This window comes from Embiotoca jacksoni, unplaced genomic scaffold (genome assembly GCF_022577435.1).
Source record: "Embiotoca jacksoni isolate LCO1_2020_lvr unplaced genomic scaffold, fEmbJac1.0.p SCAF_10, whole genome shotgun sequence".
Lineage (NCBI taxonomy): Eukaryota > Metazoa > Chordata > Actinopteri > Embiotocidae > Embiotoca > Embiotoca jacksoni.
The window spans coordinates 13,014,340-13,041,133 of NW_027185230.1; the positions used below are offsets into that span (position 1 = coordinate 13,014,340).

General features: G+C 45.7%; 1 protein-coding gene across 1 annotated transcript; it reads right to left on the bottom strand.

The window, feature by feature from the left end:
• Positions 1-685: 685 nt before the first annotated feature.
• LOC138209495 (tumor necrosis factor receptor superfamily member 10B-like) lies at positions 686-25,872 on the bottom strand. The gene is given in 11 exon segments (XM_069168119.1): positions 686-3,942; positions 4,982-5,018; positions 5,157-5,291; positions 5,293-5,439; positions 6,077-6,123; positions 6,220-6,315; positions 6,466-6,599; positions 7,539-7,650; positions 12,194-12,325; positions 14,358-14,526; positions 25,584-25,872. Coding segments are annotated over 11 exon segments (1,344 nt in total). The 5' UTR covers positions 25,617-25,872; the 3' UTR covers positions 686-3,640.
• Positions 25,873-26,794: the final 922 nt, after the last annotated feature.

Below are 26,794 nucleotides of genomic sequence, written 5' to 3' on the forward strand. Positions count from 1 at the left end.
GTGAAAATAAGAAACCGAAAGAGATCGGGGAAAAACATCCAACAAACGGGACGCCGCGCGTTGCCACGCAACGCCGACGTCGGCAAAAAACAAGTGACGATGCCTCAATGAGGAGGAGGAGGAGGAAGAAGGCCTAATCGTGTTCTTCTGTCCACGCGAACAGAGGACGGGTGAAAGACTTTTTCAGAACACAAGACATCAGACGGAAAACAGCGCAGGAGCTCAATGACGAGAATAAAGAAAGACGTCAGATAAACACCGGGGTTTTTCCTGCGAAAATATCGGTCACGTTAAAGGGATAGTTCCAACATAAAACGCGCTCCGCCGGGACAATAAATCCTTCTCCTCAGCGATGGCGATAGCGACGTTTTCATGAAAAGCTGACCCCTGAAAAAGAATTCTTCTTGTGAAAATAATGCGGGGTTTTTTTTGTGTTTTTTTTTCACAGTAAGGAGCAACTGATTACGACGAAGGAATTGCCGCGGTCCTCGTTTACTCGTTCAAAATGTCACCGCGGGTTGAAATAAGCCACGACCGCGTTCTCCATTTACATTTATCAGCAGCGGAAAAGACCAAAACGGGGGAAAAGCCTGCACTCGCAGGATAAGAAGGATCTACGAGGTCACCGAGGGTGAGAGGGTGAAAGAGTTTAAATTCTATTTTAGCTTCTTTTTTTTTGGGGGGGGGGGGGGGGGGGGGGGACACAAATATAGAAAAACGTCCTGAATTACCCGACGCAGGGTTCGATACGAGCGGGTCCGCTGCCGGCTTTGCCGATTACGGAGGTCAGAGTGTCATAACATTGTTAAGTAACAGAAATTTAATACAAAAAAATTTAAAAAAAAAAAAAAAAAAAAAAAAAAGGTTATAAAACTGAGAAACCTTACTATTTGGTTTTGCGGCCGAATTTTTAAAGTCGGTCCAGTATAAACTGATGCAGCGGGCGGAAGGTGAACTTGTTTCTAACGCAGTCTGAATGTAAGAAAGAAAGAAAAAAAAAAAGCACGTTCACCTCCATTCCTTTCACCTCGTGCATCATTTACTCGCGGATCATTAAGTTTAGCTTTTTTTTTTGTTGTTTCTTGCCGTGAACAAACCACAAAAAGCGTCGAACATTTCAAACATTTCAAACCAGCGTCTGTACAAAAACATTTTTATTTGAAATTGACATAAAAACAGCTTCGATGTATTTTGCATCATTTTATTTTTTTATTTATTTTTTTTTTCTTTCTTTATATCTGAAAGCCATGACAAGCTAACAATAACTAAAGGTGTGGGGGAGGGAGGGGGAGAGGTTTAACGGTAACAACGTTTTTTTTTTTTTTTTTTTTTTTTTTTTTTTTACACAAGTAAAAAGAGGAAGTTAATTGAACAGTTTCGGACTTTGTGATGAAATATGTAAAAACACAGAAATTATAATTTTTTTTTTTTAATTTTTTTTTTTTTTGTAAAAGAAGACGTACACTCACATGATCTGTCACAGAGTAAACTAGAAACTGCTTCGCTACTTCCAGGAGAGGAAGTTCAGAAGAAAGAAAAATGCTTTGAATGTGTTAAAAAAAAAAAGAAAAAAGAAAAGAAAAAAGGTCAAGAGGGAGAATGAAAGAGGGGCGGATCGGGTCACTAGAAAACTGATGCAGGCTGCATTCTCAATGTCCGTCAATAGATGGCAGTGCCAGCACTGTAGCGATTGCTCTTCAGCAACAATATATAACTCTGTAATTCTTTTATTTATACATAATAAGCTGCAGGAAAATGGGCAAAAAAAACCAAAACAAATAATGTAGTTTAAAAATATTCTCAAAACCTTCATACCTCACTAGATTGATTTTGGTTTGTTAATATAGCTGCTTATATACATCTACACTCTTGTGAGGCTTCCTCTGGGCGTATATACTGTGTATATGTACATGGGACAGACCCGGAGGGGGGAGGGGGGGACATCAATTTGAGCTTCTTTTTTTTTAAAATCCAGAAAAGGTTTCCTTCATCTTGTCTGAGTCTTATCGAGACAAAACAATCCGTACCTGCACGCCACGTCGCCGCTGACCGTTCGGACTCAACCGGGTCCCGTCCTGACTTTTTTTTTTTTTTTTTTTTTCTCCTAAAACTGATGTCACTTTCAACTCCAATTTTCTTTTCTTTTTTTTTCTTTAAAAAAAAAAAAAAAAAAAAAAAAAAGACATTCAACGTTAAGGCATCGCGAGAGGTGTCGACACTGTCGACGGAGGCGGGGAAGAGGAAAAAAAAAAAAAAAAACGTCACGTCGACGGCGCGGACCGGAGCGGTCGAACAAACAAAAAAAAAACCAAAGCGATAAAACAAACAAAACAACCACGAGCTTTCTACTACAACTTGGAAAAATAAAATAATAATAATTTTTTTGATCTCAGTCATTCGTAGCGAAAACATCAGCGCGGGTGTTCCCCAGAGTCGTTTTTGGCAAATGGTATAAATAATGAGATAATTATTATTCATCACAATAAATATGTCAATAAATAAAATGACCTTTGAAGCTATGAGGAAACATTTTTTGACTAAACTAACAGCGGTTAGCAGAACTTCCTTCTTCAATGTTGCCCGTGAGAAATAACACTGAACGGATGTGACCGTGATTGTAAACAACCGACAACCTGTTTCGGTTGTTGTTGTTGTTGTTGTTGTTTTTTCTGTGAATCACTAAAGCTCGAGGAACATTACGAGATCGTAACAAAAGTGAATTTAGATCGTCGGACGGCATCGCGGAGGTAAAGTTTGTGATTAGTAAGGACGTGACAAACGGACAGTATCTTCCTATCGTCCGTCAGGAAAATGTTCATGGACAGATACATATACATATATGTATGTATAAAATATATATACACACACACACACACACACACACACACACACACACACGAGGTCCTAAAACTACGAAACAACAACCGGTAGCGCGGCGGTTTTTTTGTTTTGTGTGTGTGAAAAATCCTACATGTGCCAGAGGTCAGTGCATCGAGGAGGCACAGTATTAGCGGCACAGCTGATGCCACTCCTACAAACCAGTGTATATCCTCGTCTCCTGGTAGTGTTTAAGGATCTGGCCGACGAGGACCAGATGAGCGACACGAGGCCGGAGACTTTTTGTTGTTGTTGTTGTTGTTGTTCTTTTCTCGAAAAAGCTTTCAGTATTTATCTGCACGTTTAAAAAAAAACAAAAAACAAGCAAAAAAACAACAACCACGCGGCCGTTTTTTTTTTTTTTTGCTGCCTGCGGAAGTTCAACACCTTCATGTTGTCGTTGTTGTTGTTTTTTTTTCCCCCTCCTCTCTACTCTGAAAACGTCTCTTCATCTTCATTATTACGCCTTCGGCATTTTTTTTTGCCGAGTAGTCGACGTCCACTTTCCCCTTTTTGTTTGTTGTTGTTTTTCTTCTTCTTCTTTTCTTTTTTTTGAAACTTACTGGCTTTTGAATGCGCGGGCCGGTCGGCCGCAAAGAGGTAAAGCCCGTTCGTGAGACGCGAGGTCCGGCGACAGCGTCCGTGTGCTTGTTTTTTTTGTTTTGTTTTTGTTTTTGTCGTTTTGTGGTTGTTTTTTTTGCAGTTCTGTAGGGTACTCTTGCATTTTAACTTCATGAGCGGTTCCCCCCCCCCCCCGCGGCGTTCAGGGCGTGTCGGCGGGCTTGTAGTAGCCCTTCAGGAGGGCGGCGGAGGCGATGCTCTCGGCCGAGCGCCGCTGGTCCAGGCCCAACAGGGCCTCCAGCAGGTCGTTGATGTCGGCCTTCAGTCCCTGCCTCTGCATCCAGTTCTTCAGCAGTTCGTACACTTTGTCGCCGGGGGCGCCGCTCTCCGCGATCCGAATGTGGTTGTCGCTCACTCCGATCATCCTGAAGAACTTGTTGTGGATCCGCACGTCCAGGTACTCGTCGAACAGGTCGAAGCTCTTCCTCAGCGATTTCTCGGACCCTTCGGAAAAATAGGAGATAAATTACAGAGTGAATACTTCCGATCGTGAAACGTTGAGACTGTATGTATATATATATATATATATTAAAAAAAAAAAAAAAAAAAAAAAAAAAAAAATTTGCGAGCTGCAATACCGCCGAGTGCCACTAGAGGGTCGTCTCCGCAGACTCCCATTCAACTAGCCTCATTAAATTCAATCACGTTATTTCGGTGTCGTCAGCTAAAGTCGCTCCTTCTTATTTGTCTTAATAAACGGCTCGTCCATATACGGTCACCTCCGGCTCCAAACCCCTCCGAGCCAGCAAAGACGGCCAAAATCCGAACTCCCGGCTTCATAGCGGCCGTTCACCAGCCGAAGGGTGACGTCACCGCGGGTTGTGAACGCGGCACGGCACGCGGCTATTTTTCCAACATTAAACCAGGATGAATTTTTTTTTTTTTTTTTTTTAAATCTGGTCATTTTACTCGTTTGCATTCTTTTATGATGGATCTATAATGTCTTTTTTTTTTTTTTACATCAGTAAGTGTAAACTCATGAGGCGACCGTATAGCCACTGTTCCTATAGGTGTTTAAGAACAATCAGTACATTTCAGTGCCTTTCTCTTGGGGGGACGGGGAGGACGGGGAAGACGGGGGGGGGGGGGGGGGGGGGGGGGGGGGGGGGGGGGGTAAAACTTTCAACAGAGGATCAAACAAATCCGTTAAACCGTGCCCCTCCTTTAATTCAGCATGAGAAAAAAACAACAGGGGGAAAAAAGACGGCATGTTCCAAACGCCTCGAGGCTCAGATGCGGCCTGACGATCATGAGATTATTAATCTGTCAAGCAGCACAGAGCTTGAGGAGATTTCGTTTATTTCACTCGCCTGTGGACCGACATGACTCGCAGTAAACTTGTGCGGTTGTCCGTGAGAAGTTAACGGCCTTGTTTTTTTGTTTTTTTCGGGGAGCGGGGGCGGCGGGGGGACAGCGGGGGGCAAAAAAAAAAAAAACGATTGGGAAAAATGGCTTCATTTCTGAGTAAATGCAGGAATCTTACCTTGTAGTGGCACCAACCGATGCCGCAGAGGGTCATCCTGTAAACGCGAGACAAAGCGGAATTAAAACACATGCCGAGGTCGTAAAAAAAAAAAAAAAAAAGGTCCCAAGTGAAATGGCGGCGGACGCCGGAGGGAGCGACGTCCCCCGATGGTTTTTTTTTTTTTGGTCCTCACCATGTCTGCGGGCAGCGGCCTGAAGGCGGCGGGGCTCTGCCGCGGGGTGTCGCCGGAGGACGCCGCCGTGGGCAGGGCCGACAGGCTGGTTTGGGAGGAGCTGGTCGTGTTGGGCAAACTGTCCCCGAGGCCTCGGTTCTTCGTCCTCCAGGGGCGGGCACGCCTTGGTCATCCCGGCCTGGGTCTCCTGCAGCAGCGGCCGGGACTCCGGGCGCGGCTCCTCGCCCTCCAGGCCGGCGTTCTGGTTGTTCTGCCGCTCCTCGGCCGTGGCGCCGCTCTCGTCCTGACGAGAAGAGGACGGGGGAAGCGGTTACGTATCGTTCCGCGGATAAAACTAGACCGCGGGGCGGGGGGGGGGGGGGCTCCGACCTCAAGGACTAGCGGTGCCCCCCGCCTCCCGGCGACCCGGTTCCCGAGTTGTCCGTTCGAAGGTTCGAACGACACGCAGCGTTTCCCCACACGTGGACTTACTTGGACGGGCCGGTGATCCGTTTCAGGATTGGTTTTCAATCAATGTATTTTGTTTTTAACCCGTCTGAGAATCGATTCTCCTTCGCCTGCGTTTGCCCCTTTACCAAACACGCAGATGTTCCCTCAAACACCGCAGTACTATTTGAGGGAACATCTGTGTAACTGCAGATGCAGAAAAAAAAACAAAAAAACAACAACTCTCTAGCGGACAGAAAAAACAAAAACGCGCACTGAACTTAAAAGCCGACGGGAAAACAATTTGTTGTTGTTGTTCACATGAAAGAAGCTCATTCAGCCGGCGCGAGCGGAGCTCAGCTACGCGAACGAATGTTACTCAACACGAGTAGCTCTCGGAAACTTTCGGGTTCAGGAAAAAAAAACTAATTATGAAGCAGGCGAGGAATCGAACAAAAAAACAAACAACAACAAAAAAAAAACCTGTTACGTACAATCGGAATCTTCACAATCTCGCTGGAGTCCGAGCGGCTCTTCAAACCTGTTTGAAAGCCAAAAAACAACAACAACAACATAAATTTTCATCTAATAAACCCAAAAAATAACTGCAAAGGTTCGGTTTGTGACGCGGACTCACACGGTCGTTCGCACGAATGCCGCTTGACGACGAACCACCAGAGAGCCAGTCCGACGAAGACGAGGACGAGGAGGAAGGATACGCACACGGGAACAACTGGAAGAAGAAGAAGAAAAAAAAAAAGACATCGATTAGTAAAACAAAAAAAAACAACAACAACAACAACAAAAAAAAAAGGGGGTAAAATGCGAGCGAGGACGCGCCGGCCTTCAGATCGTTTAGCGGCGGGACGCCGTGAGGTGTTACCGAAGCTGGCCGGAGAGGCGGGCGTCGGCGAGGGGAGAGCCGTGGTGGTTTCGGTCGGGGACGGATCCCGTTTTCGACACGCCGTGTTGGAGAAGGGGGTGCACTTCTTCACCTCCTCCTCCCCCGATTTACACCTGAACGTTTGTGGCGAAAGAACAACACAAGTAATAGTTAAACAAACGACGACAAAAAGCAGCACAGGCCTTGAAGTGTGTCCTTGTTATGCAAGGCGGGAACCAACGGGGTTTTGGGTTTTGGGGAAAATCCTTTCCTGAACCTTGAAAAGTTTTTTTTTTCTTTTACTATTGGAACGGGACGTAATCTAAGTGGCGTCCCACCATGACTTCACCCGCTGGTTTTGTGAACTGCTGTTTTAAAAGATTCCAGTCAGGCCTTTTGGTAGTCGCCATCTTGTTTCTTTGGAGCCCGAAGTGACCGTATTTAGAAACGCGAGGGGCGGATCTGGCTGAGGGACACTATGCCCCGCCCACTTATACTAGAAACCAGACTGCACGCCAATGAAAAAAGCCCGGCTCCCAAACGTAGCCGTGTTTGAGGCCTAACATCGAATCAATACTGGAATTATTTTCATAAGGACCACTGATCAGAAGGAGGGTAAATTAGTGAATGACACTATAACAAACGAGCCAAGTTAATGTTTTTGAATGGGAGTCTACGGAGCCAGAGTTTTTGTTTTTTTTCGAGCCGGCCCCTAGTGGCCCTCGGTGATATCGCAATTTAAGGCATTTTCGTGCTGGCTTCAGTTTTCAGACCCGGAGTCTCCGTCCATTTGTGTTTTAGTGTTTGATGTAATCCAGCAGAAACACGAGACTGTATATAAAAGTGGACGTACCCCACCCCCACCTCCAACTCCCACCCCCCCCACCCCCGAGCTCGCCCAAATATGGTCACTTCCGGCTCCAAACCGTTTAAGACTGGCAAGATGTCTCCGGACCGACCCCGAAGTCGAGGCTTTCAATGGCGGCCGTTCGCCGGCCGACGTTTCCGACCGTCGGTCGGAAAACAACGCCGGCCGGAAACGTTTTTCGGGCGACGGGCGAGCGACAACTCACTTGGCGCAGCGTTTGCAGACTTCGCAGGCCTGATCGGGAACGCAGAAGGTCCCCGACTTGCACTGGCACCTGGTGTCCGTGGTCGTGGTGCAGGAGGCCGTTTCAATCTCATCTGCGGAAACGACAAGACAGGCAGGCAGACGTCAACGTGATCCTGCGCGCCGGAGGCCATTTTATCACGAGGTCACAAGAAGAAGAAACTACCGCTCGACCGCGACCGCCGAGGAGTTCGCCGAGTTCAGGAGTTTAATAGGCGAACTCCTAACGAACCCCCGCGACCGTCGGCACGCGTCGAGCGAGACGGCGCGAAGGTGGACCTTCGGGCTTATTTGTGCGCCGTTAACCATCGGGGCTGTAATCGTTTCCAAAAAAAACCAAAATAAAAACTTAGATAATTGGGTTTCCGATTTTCACCCTTTTTCCTACCCAGATACATTTTGCCTCGCTTGTAAGAGGATAACGAGCGACGAACAATCCGCCTCGGTTCACCTATTAAAATCGAGACCTAAAAAGACGGCAGCCCCTCGGCCTTTGAGATACGATCCGGATTGATAACAAGGCGGCGGTCCACCTCCACGGGACGCCCTTTCGTACACATCTGATGTCCGCGCTTCCCTATCAAAAGAAAAATTACTTCGTTAGGTTGCTTTGCAAAAAAAAAAAAAAAAAAAAAAAAAAAAATTTGGGCGCGCTATCTTTTAATCTTCTTCCCCCGCTAATTTGCATACGCACGATTCAACTCAAATCGGTTAGCAGGTTTTTGAAGAGTTTTAAAAGACGTTTGTAGAGCAGGTTTTAGTTTTTCCAACTCATAATCGTCAACACCCAGCGAAGAAAAAAAAAGAAAGAATTTTTACTTAATTTTAAATAAAAGCGAACTCTTTCATGCCGCTTGGTTTAACTCCAGGATATTCCCTTGCAGGAATTTGCTGTCTTTTTTAATACTTGGAATAGATGTTTAAAATCAATACAGTAACACAAATTTGTTTCTGAACATTTCCCGCGGGGCAACGCAATATATGCGCGCACACACACACACACACACACACACACACACACACACACACACACACACACACACACAGACACAGACACACACGGCCGAGTTCAAGTGAGGCACTTATCCCGAGCTGCCGGGCACAAAGGGTTTCACTGTTGTCATTTCGGTGATGTGAAAAATAATTAAGCAGGCAGTTTTATTTCATTTCTGAAGGCAGGGTACCGCAGGGAACATGTAATTTACGACGTGGCTGTTAAAAAAAAAAAAAAAAAAAAAAAAAAAAAAAAAAAGCCCCCCCCCCCCGGCGGGCACAGCTCGGCATCTCCCGACGATCGCAGAGGACGGCAAATTACCGTGAAAGTGCGTGGCGTAAAGCAAAAAATAACTAAATAAATAAAAAATAAAAATAAACCACAGAAGTGTTTTTTTGTCAGCAGCTTTTCTCCTATTTTCACGACGTTACTTAATAACGTCATTTTCACTGCGTTGCTGCAGTTGCGCGTTTTTATAGCGTTTGAGTCGCGCGTCGGCGGGACGAGGCTCGATGAACAGCAAACCGAGCCGGAGTCAGCTCGGAGCTAATTTGCGTCTGCCGTCGCCGGTTAGACAAAAAAAAAAAAAAAAAAAAAAAGCACAAAACAGCAAATACATAAAACAACCATTCATGCGAGACGATTTAAATTAGTCAAATAACAAAAACAGCTGTTCACTTTACCAAACTTGAATCCTGCTCTCCCCCGCCCCCCCCCAAAAAATAAAAAAAATAACACAACCGGATTACAACAACTCAAAATCGGTTCAATAACTCACACGGACGACTAATAAACTACGACTTCGACTTCAAGCATCCAACCGAAGTCTCGTCGGTATGAAATATTTCCAAACGGGAAGCTGTCAAGTGTTGCAGATAACGGCAGGACGGGGCAACTTTTTTTTTTTTTTTTAAAAAGGACGATTCTCGTTTCTTTTTAGCGTCTTTTCCTTTTTTAATTGTCGTACAGAAGCTTAAACTAGTGCAACACACACACGCGCACACACACGCACACATGCACGCACACACACACACGCACACACACACGCACGCACGCGCGCACGCACGCACGCTGTTAAATCTCCATCTTAAAACTGCCGTGAATGAGCACAAAACACATCCTATGTAACAGTAGTCTCTTTTCTGTGGCTCCCGCCTTTCATGGGACACAAAGACGCCAGTGTGGAGAGACAATGAGACGCGGACACACCCGGCTCGGCCAGGTAGACACGGACACACAAGCAGGCAAAACCTCCCGAGACGAGCAAACGCGCCCGCGATCGGCCCCCGCCAAACAAAACACAACAAAAGACACGCCCTGCCACTCCGGGGTAACATCATAAGATCACGTTTTCGGGAGTGGAAATGAAATGAAAGGCGCGGGGGGGTAAATGGAGGGGCGGGGGGACAAAAAGGTATCCACTTTCCTCAAAACAATATGTCCCACGTCAAAACTCGGATTTGAAAAGGATCTACTTTTATGTAACGTTTAAAAAAAATAAAAAAAATAAAAAAAAGGTGGCGGATTGAATTAAAGGGCAATTCAGTTAAGTGTTGTTCTGTGACTTTACTCTGTTGTTTTTGTTTTCTCTGGGATTTACTGTCCCACATTGGACTGTTAGTCAGATAAAAAAAAAAAAAAAGGACATCCGAGGACGTCACAGTGAGCTCGGCAAACTTTAAACAGGCCACCGCACAAACTATTATTCAATAATAAATCAATACAGAGAATGATCAGAGGTCGAAATGCGATTTAAACGGTTCAATGGGGGGGGGGGGGGGGGGGGCAAAAAGTCAAGACTTCTTATCAAATATATATATATATATATATATATATATACAGTGGGTACGGAAAGTATTCAGACCCCTTTAAATTTTTCACTCTTTGTTTCATTGCAGCCATTTGCTAAAATCAAAAAAGTTCATTTTATTTCTCATTAATGTACACTCAGCACCCCATCGTGACAGAAAAAAACAGAAATGTAGAAATTTGTGCAAATTTATTAAAAAAGAAAAACTGAAATATCACACGGTCATAAGTATTCAGACCCTTTGCTGTGACACTCATATTTAACTCACATGCTGTCCATTTCTTCTGATCCTCCTTGAGATGGTTCTACTCCTTCATTGGAGTCCAGCTGTGTTTAATTAAACTGATTGGACTTGATTAGGAAAGGCACACACCTGTCTGTATAAGACCTTACAGCTCACAGTGCATGTCAGAGCAAATGAGAATCATGAGGTCGAAGGAACTGTCCAAGGAGCTCAGAGACAGAATTGTGGCAAGGCACAGATCTGGCCGAGGTTACAAAATAATTTCTGCAGCACTCAAGGTTCCTAAGAGCACAGTGGCCCCCATAATCCTTAAATGGAAGAAGTTTGGGACGACCAGAACTCTTCCTAGACCTGGCCGTCCAGCCAAACTGAGCAATCGTGGGAGAAGAGCCTTGGTGAGAGAGGTAAAGAAGAACCCAAAGATCACTGTGGCTGAGCTCCAGAGATGCAGTAGGGAGAGGGGAGAAAGTTCCACAAAGTCAACTATCACTGCAGCCCTCCACCAGTCGGGGCTTTATGGCAGAGTGGCCCGACGGAAGCCTCTCCTCTGTGCAAGACATATGAAAGCCCGCATAGAGTTTGCCAAAAAAAACACATGAAGGACTCCCAGACTATGAGAAATAAGATTCTCTGGTCTGATGAGACCAAGATTGAACTTTTTGGCGTTAATTCTAAGCGGTATGTGTGGAGAAAACCAGGCACTGCTCATCACCTGCCCAATACAATCCCAACAGTGAAACATGGTGGTGGCAGCATCATGCTACGGGGGTGTTTTTCAGCTGCAGGGACAGGACGACTGGTTGCAATTGAAGGAAAGATGAATGCGGCCAAGTACAGAGATCTCCTGGAAGAAAACCTCTTCCAGAGTGCTCTGGACCTCAGATTGGGCCGAAGGTTCACCTTCCAACAAGACAATGACCCTAAGCACACAGCTAAAATAACAAAGGAGTGGCTTCGGAACAACTCTGTGACCATTCTTGACTGGCCCAGCCAGAGCCCTGACCTAAACCCAATTGAGCGTCTCTGGAGAGACCTGAAAATGGCTGTCCACCAACGTTCACCGTCCAACCTGACGGAACTGGAGAGGATCTGCAAGGAAGAATGGCAGAGGATCCCCAAATCCAGGTGTGAAAAGCTTGTTGCATCATTCCCAAGAAGACTCATGGCTGTACGAGCTCAAAAGGGTGCTTCTACTCAATACTGAGCAAAGGGTCTGAATACTTATGACCATGTGATATTTCAGTTTTTCTTTTTTAATAAATTTGCACAAATTTCTACATTTCTGTTTTTTTCTGTCAAGATGGGGTGCTGAGTGTACATTAATGAGAAATAAAATGAACTTTTTTGATTTTAGCAAATGGCTGCAATGAAACAAAGAGTGAAAAATTTAAAGGGGTCTGAATATTCCGTACCCACTGTATATATATATATATATATATATTTTTTTTTTTTTTTTTTTTTTTTACTTAGATCTTATAAAATGTGATTTCAAACGACAGAAAAATTGCTCAATGTTCTTCTCGCTGACTCCATGCAATACTCGGCGAAGATGCAGAGGACCCCGGTTACCTGAGCGGCAGTGTGTGCACGGCAGACAGCGGTTCATCCCGTTGGAGTGCTCCGTGTACGTCTGTCCGTGATCGCAGGACAGACACGTCCCGTGTTCCTGGTCCCGCTCGCAGGCCTTCTGCACATAGGTTCCTGCGGATCGAGAAAACAAATCAAAATTCAATTACAAATATACACTTTAATCTACACGGCAAAATTACACGTCCCGTGACTCCCGATGTCATCAATGCGACGCGCCGGGGGAAGGACGTTACCTCGGAAGGATAAAGGTTTAATCAGATTTAAATGGCGGGGTTTGTATGTTTTTCCTGCAGTCGAGGAAGCCGAAGGTCGCAATCGAAAGGAGACTAAACGCAGAGCCGCACGGCGATCCGACCTCCTTCGCGCTTATCGCTTTTTTTTTTTCTTTTTTTTTTTATATGCACGCCACGAAGGAAACCACTTGATTGTCATGTGGTTTTTTTTTTAGGATTTATGTGAAGCACAGATGAACAATAAATTAATAAATTAAATAAATAAAAGGCCGTTAAGAAAAGAAGGCAGAAAAGACACGTTGAACCCGCTGAGTCGTCAGCGAATGAACCGTTGGGATCGCGGTCGGCCCACGGGCAGAATAATTTGTTTTACTTCATGTCAAGTGTTGGGTACAAATGATACGCAGATCCAGAGGAGGGAAAAATAAAGAAATTTAAAAAAAGTTCAGACAAGACAAAAAGCAGCAAAAAAGCTCACATTTCAGAGCGCTAAGTGGTCAAGGAGGCTTTTAAATATGTGCCGACAGCTGACAAACTGGCATCGGGGTAAAAAAAAAAAATATGAAAATCAAAGAGAAACACAGGGATCCCACAAAAAAAAAAAAAAATAATAAAAAAAAAAAGCTGAAATTTGATGACCCACGATGACCAGGAAAAGAAAGAAGGCCGCCGTCGTGCTGAGCAGACAACGAACGGACACGTTTCCGTTTAAAAACTTTGCGCCGACATTTAACTAAATCAAACGCGCGTCTAGATGCTGGCGGTAAACGCGAAAGAATTTATCGGACAGCGACGGCAATTAGCTCGCAACCTAATCAGCTGCACTTTCAGTTTCCTAACGCCACGTGGACTTTTACACACACTGACAACAACCAGCCAGCTGACGTTATAGACGCACACAAGGACAATATTACATTTTGACGAATGGCGACTGAGATTTAAACACGCAAACAAAATTCTCTGATATTAAAAAAAAAAAAAAAAAAAAAAGAATTCCTTGATTTTCATCTGTTTGGAAAAGAGTTTTTCAAATTCCCTGATATTTTGGAAACAAAAAGTTTTTTTTCCACAAACATACAGTGACGTTCTGTTATAATTTAATATCTAAAAACTGCAGTTTTACAGAACCGTCATTGCATGCGTACACTTCTCGAAGTCAAACAAACAAGTGAAGCCCGAAGGTTAAAAACAATTTGATGAAGAGGAATGTGTTCAAATAAATGGAGAATTAACCGGTGATAATAAAAACAAGGTGGATCAAATATACTTCAAAACAAAAAAGGAATTTTCTCAATTTTAAAGCGGCAAATGAAATAATTCAATCAGCTCAGCAGCGGCAGCATGCACTAATTACATTTCGGCCACAAAAAAAAAAGAAAAAGTTAACAACCTTATCAAATTCTTTACATAATAAATGAGAAAAGGGTGGTGCTTTTTTTTTTTTATGACTTTTGGGGGCTTGAAAACAACCTCTGCTTCACATCCTGCACTTTTCACTTCACTTCTCTCTGCAGAGCAGTTTTGGCCATTTCACACATTCTTTCCAGCCCAGGCAGCTAATATTTGAAAAAAACCACACAAAAAAAAACTTGTTTGGGAATACAGTTCAGGTTATAGCTTTGACATTTAACCGCAGTTTTTTTTTTTTTTTTTTCCTTTCTTTCTTTTTTTTTTTCACACAAAAAACAAAACCAAAAAAACATCATTTTTAATGTCGACTCAGTCGCATTAGAGAACGTGGACGAATGTTTTTGGGTAAAAGAAACGTCTTTTTTTTTTTTTTTTTGGTTAATTAAAGCTAGAAATGAAAGCGGGTGTATCTCTTCCCCCCCCCGCCCACCGGCTCGTATTCTCCCTCATATGTTTGGTGGTTAACTGGTCGGGTTTTAAACTGGTGTTGTCCTCCTTACCGGCCTGGCAGTTGAGGCAGCAGAGTCCCAGGTGGAGGTACTGCTCGTTCTCCACGCATGCTCTGTGTCGTCGGACGGTGAGGTTCCTGTAGTCGTCGCCGGACCACTGAGACGCCGGAAGTTCTGCCGCGTGACAGACGAGCCCGACGAAGAGCGCCGCCACCGACACCTGCGGAGAAGGAGGAGGCGGGGGGGGGGGGGCATTAGCTTTGCTGTAATTTCGGCCGGTCGCCCCACTCAAGCTCGTTAGGTGAAGGACAGTGAAGAGGAGAGGCTATCTTCATAGGAAACCTTGTGTGAGCAATCTACGCCTTAATTCGAACCATCTGATGTGAACATCTGCCGTGGGAAAGCAATTAGGTGAGGGGGGGGGGTAAGAGGGGGGTGAGGGGGGCATGTGGCCGGTCACAACAACAAGAGGCAACACGACCTCGTGTACACACACACACACACACACACACACACACACACACGCAGGCTACACGCAGCGCAACGAGGCAAGCCAAACTTAATTACTCCACGATCTGGTTTTCCTCCGGGAGAGGTTTAAAAAAAAAAAAAATGAAGAAGAAGCTGGGAATCTGTTTCCTCTCCTGCGGGCGGGACTCGGAGGGAGAGTTCGATAGAGCGCCCCCCCCCTCCACCGTATCAAATGTGAATTCAGAAAAATCCATTCACGGGTCAGATAATGACGGGGCTTGTGTAGGTGGGGTGCAGGGAGAAGAATACGGGGCCGAACACTTTAGCGTAGCCCCCCCCCCCCAGGGGGGGGGGGGGGGGCGCTGGTGTTTATTCACACGCTTTTCACCGTGTCAATGTGAGAAGGCCCCATTCATCGGCAAACAACACACTTTAGTGGCTCTACTTCAAATGACCCACATTCTTAAAGCCGGGCTCTTTGAATGCCACGACATGCGACACCACTATTGAAGCGCCCTCGAACGCAACACGACACCTACCCGGGGTAAAGAGAGAGTCCTAGATTTAGAGGGTTGGTTTTTTTTTTTTGTCTCTCACACACACACACACACACACGCACACGCGCACGCACACACACACAGGGGAGAACAGGTTCGGGTGGAAAGGTTTTGAGGAAAAAAAAAAAAGAAAGGAGTGAGACATCGTAGACAGCAAGCAGAAGATGGGATGCTCTAAGGGGAATAAAAAAAAAATTAAAAAAAAAAGAGTGTGGGAGAATGAGAGCAATAAAGGCCGAGGTAGAAGAAGAGGGGACAGGCCGGGCTCCTGACGCTCGGCTCGGCTCGGCTCTGGAGGGCCGCCATGCCTTGTTGTTCAGAAGAACTTTCCTCTCTCTCGCTCTCTCGCTCTCCGAGCCTTTTCCCTTCTTCTTCCTCTCCCTCCGCTCACGTCAGACTTTCCAAACGACGCTGAGAGGCAGACGGCCGGCGGAGCAGTCACAATCACACCATTTAGATCTATCCAAACGTTCTGGGGGAGGGCGGGAGGCAGAAGAGCGAGAGGGGAGATGGGAGGGGGCTAACAGCTTGCATGACACAGGGTGAGACTTTAGACTTCAATACACTATGTGTATGACTGCAGGGTGGTGGTGTGTGTGGGGGGGGGGGAGGTGCAGAGAGAAGTGGAATCGGAGGAAAAAGTCGGAGAAGGCCGTGAGAGACAAAATCCGCGCGCCACAAAAGCAGTGGAAAGAAAAGACAACTGGGAAAGAGTGAGCCGCCGGCTGAAGGTGTAATCTTAGACTCGGCGGCGCAGACCAGACGCAGGACGTGACAACTGCACCGAATGTCCAAAAATATAATTACACGCCAGCGACAGCGGGGGGCCGCGAAGTCATTAGAGCCAATCGGCAGCCAAAACTCAGGTGTGCGTCTCTCCGACGGGGGGGGGGAGGACGAGGACAAGGGCTCCACAGCACGGAAATTACATCATTTCCTGGCTTGTCGAAGCGCTCCCAGGTTGCAGCGGCAAACCTGTCGCACTCAGGAAGCGAGAGAAAGATTCAGAAGCATTTCATAAAGAAAAGCAGGGCTGCTGTTGAGTTTTTTTTTTTCTTTCTTTTTTTTTTGATTTGGTCTTTTGAAGTGTAAAAAAAAAAAAAAAAAAAAAAAAAGGAAGAAAGTGCCCATCAATCTCCCAGAGGAAGGTGACAGGTTTTTGTTTTTTTTAGGCAACAGTTCAACACCAAAAGTCCTTTGTTATATTAAACAACGTAATATCCTGCAGCTACAGACTGTTTATAAAAGTGGACGTAGCTTCCAGGTCTGAAAAATGAAGCCATTGCGGAAGTGCCTTAAGCTGCAATACCGCCAAACGCCACCAGAGGGCCGGGTGCCAAAACGCCTCCGGCTTCATAGACTCTCGTTCAACTTGTCTCAAAATTCTTGGTCAGTCCATTTTTTTCAACCAGTTATCTCGGCGTTTTTAGCTAAAGTTCTTCTTTTTTGTTTTCTGGCGGTACGTCGGTAAAATAATCTCAAATTAATTCAAAAATTAAGTTAAAAAAAAAAAAAAAAAAAAAAAAGTGTTTTTTTTTTTTTTTTTTTTTTGGGGGGGGGGGGGCGTGTCTGTTTGATTGACAGGCCTGCGGCGCAGTCAGGTTACGTCTATCGGTGGGCGGGACGTAGCGTCCTCGGGCCTCCGACCGGCTCCAACGGTCGCTTCCCAACCCGGCTCGCCCAAATATGGTCACTTCCCGCTCCGCGCGGCTCCGAACCAGCGAGATGGCGCCGAACAAAACCCGAACTCGAGGCCTCATAACGGCGGTTCACGAACCAACCGGTGACGTCGCCGTTGGTCGCCGCTTTTGCCCGCAGCCGATCAAGCAATCGACTGACTGTTTGAGCTCCGAAGAGAAGAAAAGAAAAAGGTTTAAAGATAGATTGGGGGAGGGGGGGGGGGGGGTGATTAAATCAAGTTAGTGATAATCAAACGCGATCTTCCGCCGTCTTTTCATTTGAAATACGCTCAGTTCGGAGGGAATCCTGCTTTGTGCTATTTTCTGAAACTCAGCCCGCCCTGCACACGCGAAGAGAAGAAAAAAAAAAAGAAAAAGAAAAGACCAAGGCGGCGTGTCCGCGCCGGGATCGCTAAACGGCATCGCGCCGTGTACACAAAACACTACGGGCGGCCGCAATGCGGCTCGGTTTTACCTCGACGGCCGGGCGGGGAGGAAGGCTCGGGAGTGACCGTAACCTCAGCGCGGAGAGCCCTCCAAACCCACAGTCCCTGGAAACGCTCCCAAAAAGGCGAGCCGAGGCGACGGGAGTCCAACACTCCACAGCCCTCCTCTATCCTCCGTGCAACGGTTCGCGGGGATTATTGGTGGGAACAGGCTCCTATTGTCGTACCGGCCGGCGCGTGTAATGGGTCGGTGCGACGCTCGCAAGTTAAACTAATAAAAAAAATTAAAAAAAATTAAAAAAAAAGTTCGCGATAAAACAATGAGGGACTTTTTGGGTTTTTGGACAACAGCAGCGCCCCTCGGCTTCCTCTAAACACACTCGGGGTGGGGGGGGGTCTTCCACACACACACACACACACACACACACACACACACACACACACACACACACACACGCACACAGACAGACACTGAAGATGTATTAGTGATTAAGTGACAGGACATCCTTCCAGTTGGACCCAGGTTATCAATGAGGCCATTTAACGGGGCCGCGATCGCTCCGTATCGCCGAGGGGAGTTACAGTGAGCTCCTTTATGGAACAACAACAACAACAACAACAACAACATGAAGAAAAGGAAAAAAAAAATGGACAGAAAATGAAGCGCACGCAGACACGACACAATGCGCGCCAAAGTAAAGCGAGGGAGATTCTTCATTTCATATTAGACAGATGATTTCAATCATAGCCGACGCGACGTACCTCGTTAGACCTGACTCTCCGTGTCATGCCTTTCTTATTAGCAACGTCGGCCCTGGGTCTTTGGCGATAGTTATGATATCGTACTTACACACTACTCGCAGTAACAAACACCACACGGCCGAGAGAGAGAGAGAGAGAAAAAAAAAATTAAAAAGAGGAGTCGAGATTGAAAACGCGCCCGTGCGGTCACTTAAAACGAGCATTTAAATGCGGTTTCTCAAGTTACTTGTAAAAGTTGCGGCTCTGTCGTTTCAGCAATCGGGTTAACCCGGCCCGCGCTGTGATTTTGTTGATCTAACAGCCGTTTAATCAGTTGAGCGGATTACAGCCGGTCAGCTGCCGAACAGCCCAGTACACTAACACTGATTTATGTCTTTTTTTTTAAAAAAAAAATTTAAATTTTTTTTTTTTTTAATTTTTTTTAAGCCATCACTCCTGGATTTCCATGTGGCGTTGAGGAATTTTACCCCGTTGATATTAAAAGGAGCCGAGCGCATGACGGGGCGGTAGATGAAAAGAAAGAAAAAAAGAAAAGAGGGACGCGTTTCGCCGTCGCTGCCGATTTGCAACACTCCATTAAGTGACCTCAATACGAGGGGTTTATTCTAGTTCAAATGTGAACAACATTTCCTCATGACCTCAAACACAACAGCCTTCTACAAAAACAAAGAATTTACCAGTGTGCCCGTAAAACCCTCGGTGATTAACTTCTCTTTACCCGTCAAAATAAAAAAAACACCACAAAGATGTTGCACTGCACGCTGCATGAATGTCCCCATTTCCTGTTTGACTCAACTTTTTCACCGCACAAAAATTTCTAAATAACCCTGAATGACTAACCGTATCGCGTAGCGTTCAGAAGCAGAGAGACGACTGTTGATAAATCGTCCTACTTTTTCAATTAATTGGTTTTCCTTCAGTCTGTAAAATGTCCAAAAATGTCCATCACAACTTCACAGAGCCTTTAAAAGTCCAAAACTCAAGATATTCAGTTTACTTTGATATACGACCAAGAAGATCTGCACACTTTCTCATCTGAGAAGCCGTAACCGAGATAATTTGTACAATTTTTCACCATTTTTGACTATTATGATTAAACAATTTATCATTTCAGCTCAGTTAAGAGTAGACTCCGTAGACGGGTTTTCAAAGCTAAAATATAGCACGGGTCGAGAGTTTAAAAGGTATTCATCATGGCCGGCCCCCCACACGCTGCACTGTCCTGTCTTAAAAGTTTTAAATCTCTCGTGTGAAGGAATACATAATGAAAAAAAAAAAAAAAAATGTATGATGCTAAATAGTCAGATGACACCGTGACCTCAAAGAAACTCGCACAGACGTCTTCTGTAATAGTTTAAAACCCCTGAATTTGTTTGGGATTAAAAAAAAATCTTTCAACCTAATTCTAATCTAACCAACATGCTTCCAAGTTATGGCGGAAGACGTGACATCTTAGTCCGCGCCGTCCCGACTGACGAGGAGGCCTTAATTTAATATGCTCCCCGCACGCCACAGTAATCGCCGTGACTCAAACTGTTATATATTGTGCGATTCAAGTCCCCAGGAAGGCTGACCTTGACAGGACAGTGAACGCTCCCTGCTTCGCAGATAAATCCCGGCCGTGCCGGGGAAGACGAGCGGGGGCGGGGGGGCGGCGGGGGGGGGGGGGGGGGGGGTCGACCATGCGCGACTTTTCCCTGAGTGATGAATTACGCTGACATTTTGTGTTAAGACGACGAGGACGAGCACGAGCCGGCTTATGTCAGGAGGAGCGAGTCTGGCACTCGCCGCCGCGACGGGCGTAAATAAATCTGAAAGAGCCGGCCGGGCTCGGGGTACATTTATCACCGTGAAGCTGAGCGACGTAAAAAAAAAAAAAAAAAAAATGAAGCGAGCGAGCGAACTCCCGCGTCGCTTTTTCAGCCGTTACGAACAAGAGAGGCGCTTAACGGTTTGAAAACCGCATTGTCGAAGGCTACAAACACAAACACACAAACACACAAACACACACACACACAATGGGGCACACAAGCACACATACAGTGTATGCGTGGGAGCGTGTGAAAAGCGGCGGCCCCCTCCTCTCAGGGAGAACAGGAAGCGCGAGACAATACAGAGGCTTCATGCAGGGTTCAGCTCCAAACTGTTCAACTCCACGGCGGCAGCAGCCTGCCTCGGAGCGGGCCCAGCAACCCGAATAGACCCGCAGCACATCCGCCGTCCCGGGGTATTTATAACTCGAGAGAGAGAGAGGGGGGAAAAGGGGGGGGGCGGGAGGGGGGAACGTCGATTCTTGAGTTTCCTCAGGAGGTCGGCTTCGCTGATTAGGCGAGCGCGGCGACTGCGGCGGCGGCGTGTCACGAGCAGGTTGGGTGACATTCACCTCCAGAAAAAAAAAAAAGAAAAAAAAAAAAAAAAAATCATAAAAAGCAAAAGAAGAAAAACAATCTGCGATGACGACACTTTTAAGTGAATTTCGTGACAGTAATTTCGCCGAGGTGCGGTCGGCTGAGCGGCTGACACTCTTGACGTCGACGCTCACCGCACAGAAAGGGTCTTTTTGTTGTGATGAGTGAGAGTGAGAGTGAGAGAGAGAGAGATGGGGTGGCTGAAAGTTTAAAAAAAAGGTTCAAGAGTCAGGTGAAGAGTTGACATTTTCCCACGCGGCAACAGACGGCGGCGTCACCCGGCGGCGTCACCCGGCGGGTTTGTGAACGGCCATCGGTGACGCCTCGGGCTTGGAATTTGGCCGGCGCCGTTTTTTTTTTTTTTTTTTTTTTTTTACAGTTGGATGAGCCGGAGGCGGAGCGAGCGGCGGACCTGGCTCGATCCGATTGGACGCCGGGACGATGCCGCGTCCCGCTTACCGGCGGCCGTAACCTGACTGCGTCACAGGGCCGTCAATCAAACGGACACGCCGGAAAACTAATAAGAAGCAGCGACTTTAACTAACAACACCGCGATAACTCCCAGAGAAATTTGATTTGACTTTGAATTTTAGGAGACTGGTTGAATGGGAGTTTGTGTCCCGCCGGAGGCTTTTTGGAGCCGGCCCTCTGGTGGCGCTCGGTGGTATTGCGAGTCTGAGGCACCCTCTGCATTGGCCTCATTTTCCAACTTTGAGGTCGCGAGGTGGTCCCCGTGTCGGCGGCTCGCACGCGTGCACAGCAACTTTCACCGCGAGTCTTGCAGCGAGTTTCCGAGGGACGAGCGGGGACATTGAATTTGAACGTCAGTCGGCAAATTAAATCTGCGTGCCATCAACTTTAAGCCTTTTCAAATTCGGATTAGGCTCGTCACCTCGAGGCCGAGCGGCGACTCACAAGACGGCTCCGGGGGGAGGGTGGGGGGGGCGTGAAAAGAGCGACAGGGGATGACTAACAGATTAAAGCAGGAGCAGGAATCCATCACCTCGCTCTACAGACAATCACATTAGCTCCATTAAAAGCTCATCTTTGTGTAAAAAAAAAAAAAAAAAAAAAAAAAAAAAAAGGACCCGAGGGGTGTGTCGGAGGGGGGTGGGGGAAGGGGTGGGGGAGGGGCAGCGAAGTGCTGGCGGTTTACAGTCGTCTCTGTAAACACATCGCAGCAAAAATGCAGAATATGCGACGGGTGTAGCGGGTCAACAAGGACCATCAATAGCAGGAATTTATAGCAGATTTCTGTCTCTGTAAACAGAAGACCGCTCTGCGGACAAAGGTTGAGTTTGTTCTGAGACTCAACACTCGTATTATGATCTGTTCATTCACCCAGGAGAGCAGGAAGTGAAAAGGTTGTGGCAGTGATGCAAACCGACGCCACAGCGGTTTCACACGGAGTCGAGGCTCGAGTGCGTCTTACCTCGACCACAAAGAAGTACTGCAATGAGTCGTTTTTACGTCGTTGATTATTCATCTGACACAACGGTGAACTAAACACAACAATACATTTTGGGCTTCGGGAAATAGTGAAGGGAATTTTTTTTTTATCATCTTGCAGACCAAATGTTAAAATGAGAATATAACCTCCAGTTGAACTGATAATTTACTGGAATGGTTGATGGTGTTTTCAGCTGTCGACCGACAACATTTGTTTTCGTGGCAAATAAAAGTGAACCTGTTGTACTTCTTGATGATAGAAGTGGTGTCACGTAGAACAAGTACTACCGGGGCTGCGACCCATAATCACTTTCATTCTAGGTTCATTTGCCAATTATATCTTCAATTAATCAATCAAATTAGTCTCGTAAATGTCAAAAATAAATAGAGAACGCTAATTATTCATTTATATTTATTATTGGCAGTCTGACATGACATCTGAAAATAAGTCTTTGTTCTAAAAAAAAACCCAAATATTTTCAGTTAATAATGATGAGAAGCGGAGAAAATCAGCCGGTCCTCAGTCTGGAGGAGCTGAAACGAGATGATTCTGTGTGTTTGCTAACAAAACAAAACAAAAAAAAAGCGACTGAAACAGAGCGATTATTAAAACAGTCGAGGACCGAACAGACTAACTGGTTCGGCATCGTTCGCTTCGGCGGCCTTTTGTTGACAAGAAGTCCAACAGCACCGTTGCAGTGACTTCTTTCTACTTCATTATTTTCTCGTTGGTATGAACAGAACGCTTTCAACGATTTGGACTTATAACACGAACCTCCAAACTCTTCCTACGCAGATTACTAAACAGTTTAGGCCTCATCCTCGTGTCCACAACAGAGCTGCCAGCTCACGATTATTTCCCCAATTCATCGACACGTGTTGATTTTAAAATGGTGAAAACGGTCGACCAGCGTTTCCCAGACCAGAAGGACCAACAGTCTCCAACCAAAACACCAACTGAGGGAAACCAGAAAATATCCAGATTTAAACAGCTTGAATGAAGAGAATTTGACCTCTTTTTTTTTATTTTTATTTTTTTAATTTATTAAATAAAATGCCTCAAAATGATAAATCAGTTCTTTCTGTCGATCGATCGACAGCAGCCCCCCCCCCCCCCCCCCCCCCCCCCCCTCCAAAAGCACTTTACACCCTTTTTACAGGCACACAAAAGTCCTCAAAGAAGACGGTTTACTTCCGGGCGGTGCGATTCGACCCATCAAGACTCAGGAAACACGGGGAGCGTCGAGAGTCTACGAGAGTGCGAGTGAATTAAAAAAAAAAGAAAAAAAAAAAAAAAAAAAAGACTCTCGCTTTATCTAAGCGCAGCGCCGCTGGTGCGTGCGCGATGACTTGCCCCCGTTGGTATGCATTATGTGTGCGTAGGCAGCACCTGGACAGGTGGCACTCCCTCGTGCGAGTCAGCAGGGCCTTTGATAGCCGTCGGGTGATTCACCTTAACGACGACGACAACAACAACGGAATAATCAAGTTCGCCTACAATAAAAAAAAGAAAAAGAAAAGAAAAGCCCTCCCTGACCTGTAAACATAATGATGGACGCCAACACCTGGTGTCTAACGGGTTGCACCGCGTTGCATCACTCAAGAGTCCGCGCGGCTTCCCTATAAAAAAAAAAAAAAAAAAAATTTCACATGGTCCCCGAGCCGAGCGGAGCGGCGAGTTCGACTACCAGGAGATCCGCAGCGGTCGGTTTGTTGACCGCCGCTCGGTCCCCAGTGCCACAGTTTTGGCCTCGTCCTCGAACCCCTTCCCCACCGCCCCCTCCGCCCCCCTGTCTGTGTTGTCCACAGAGACAGGGGGGACTATTTCCTGTGTGAACCAACACCCAGACACACACACACACACACACACACACACACAGTAAGCGGATAATAATCTAGTGTACATTTGCAGGGGCATGACAATTGCGAAGTAAATTGATGCCACTAATGTCAGCACATCTGTGTACTCCAAGACAGGAAGTTTACTGAACGGTTCGGCACGTACTCGCAGGCAATTTGAAAAGGGGTGTGTGTGTGTGTGTGTGTGTGTGTGTGTGCGTGTGCGGGGGGGGGGGGGGATTAGAGAGGAGGGTAACAGGGGATAGGGAGGGGTTGAAGTTTCCTCACAGTCCCTTAGCAACAAGGCCTGCCGGTGCGGCCTCCAGAATGTACTGTGGTTTACAGAAGAGATAAACATTGACTTTGCCGCCCGGAGAAGTCAAAAAAAAAAAAACGCACATCGGACGGCGGAGTAAACAAACACTAAAAGCTCCAGGCCCGGTTACATCGACTTGACATTGTGCAGCGAGGGAGGCATCGAAGCAGCCGAAAAGGTCCGATTACGGAACCCCGGGTTCATTTTCTTATCTCTTCCCGCGGCGTAATCCAGCAAACTCTTGCGCTACGAACGGACGTGGAAATCCTCCCCGTGTCGCAAAACCAAAAAAAAAATTCAAATGTGTATTTTGCATTTACCCAAAGAACTCTTTTTTTTTTTTTTTTCTTAATACAAGTCATTAAAAGGCCCTCGCAGTGAGCTCGCAGTATTTATAGTGTCAGGCTTTTGGTGCTCGCACGGTTGGAAAAAAAAAACAACGGCGCAGGAATGAAAAAACGTCTCTGTGAAGGTCTCACTGGAAAAGAGAAAGAAAAAACAAAACAACAACAAACAAACAAAACTGTTGAGGGACTTTAATTGACTAACTGGCAAAAGGTGAACTCTTGGTGCTTCTAGGGAGAGCGGAGAGAGAGAAGGGAGTCGAAGTGATTACCGAAAGCCAACGCTGCTCACTCTGCAGCTCCACGGCAGGTCATTAGACTTATTAATAGTGGCCATAAGATCGAGCTACATCCGCTGTGACAGACCAGGAGCCATCATACCCTGAACGTCTGAACAATATGACCACATGATGTCCAACACAGATGGTGGCTGTAATGCTGGAAGAGGAGGAGGAGGAGGAAGAGGAAGAGGAAGAGGAGGAGGAGGAGGGGTGGCTGAGTGAATGATACAGCACATGTACTGTACCAGAAGCACTGACACCAAAAAAAAAAAAAAACAGGAGCCATAAAAGCACACGAGTGAACGTTATTCGCTGAAAACAAACACTTTAATCAACAACAACAACAACAAGCAGATAATGTTGCTTCCTGTGTTTGGGACAATGACTTGTTTCATCTTCAAGTTCACAGGCCTGGCAGTGATTTCAAGCTCCCACAAGAGTCGAGGTTTGTCTTTTAAGTTTAAGTCTTTAAATTCAAGAGAAAAGGAGATTTCTTTTTTTTAATTATTATTATTATTATTATTATTATTATACACGTTAAAAGTCTCCCGTACCGGCGCGTTGACGCGGCGTGTTTGGCTCACTTTTAAACACTTTCACGGGAGCGAGCCAAAGATAAGAGGCTCATTAGAGCGAACACACGCAAAGTAAGAGTTACGTAAAAAAAAAAGAAAAGAAAAGCGACCGAGGAAAGTTTACAAAGAGTTATTGTGGCGTTTACTCACATAAAGTCTCCCGACCACCGGACCGAAGTTCATCTTGGGGAACTTCGAGATGAGGAGACAATCCCGGGAACTTCGCGAGTTCCGAACCACCAGCCTTCAAAAAAAAAAAAAAAAAAAAAAAACCCACACACTCGCAGCGAAAAATAAAATAAAACGGGCACACACCGCCCGACCTAAAGTCTGTCCGACACCCGGTTTCTTTCATGAGTTTACTCGTTTTTAGGGTCGAAACTTGACGGCGTTGTTCTCCGGGAGAAGCAGGCACAGACTCGGTCCGAGCACCGACTGAAGAGCCTTTTTTTTTTTTTCTTTTTTTTTTTTTCTTCTCCCTGCCCCGGATTCTTCGCGTGACGTCAGAGGGTCCGGCAGCCAATCGACGACGCTGCTCTTAGAATATTAATTAGCCCGGCAATTATGCAGGTTTTTCAATGTAAAGCAAAACATCTGAACAACATGAGCAAGAAAACGACAACTAAACAAGAAACTCTGTGGTGTGAGGTGATAAATGCGCAACACCGTCAGTGGTGGAGTGTAAATAAGTACTTTTATTGAAGTTCTGCACTGCAGTTTTTCCCGTTTTAAGCAACTTTATGCAAATAATGTAATCTTTACTCCACTGCATTTATCTGACACCTTAAGTGACCAGTTACCGTTCACAATATAATTTTTCAGACACTTTCAACCCAGTTAAAACCATTCACCTCCAAATTTGGTGATTTTTAATTAACAATTTTCTGATAAACAAAAGAAATTAAACGTTCTTATGAGTTTCTCCTTCTTCTTAAGATAAATAAAGTATTTAAAAACCCACTTACATCAGTTGGAAAACGTTACAAAGCTGAAAACACTCCGTTTTGTTTTTTTTACAGTGTTTTTTTGGGGATGTATGGACAACAACACTTCAAACAAAGTAAACAACCAACAAAAGTCAAAGTCAGTGGTTATAGTGGGTTAAAAACAGGACTTAAGAACAGAAGGATTGGGGTCGTACTGTAGATTAAACTAACCAACAGCAGAAAGTAGATCAAATTAGCACAACCAAAACAACGACAGCAGGAAGATGCAACCAACATGCAGAAGGGATAATAATCCAAAAATATCATGTAAAACACCGACAGGGAGCATTTTACGCTTGATATTACATCTAACTACTTGATAATACGACAATACTTACAGACTTTTTACTTAACTAAGAACTTTTACTTGCATTG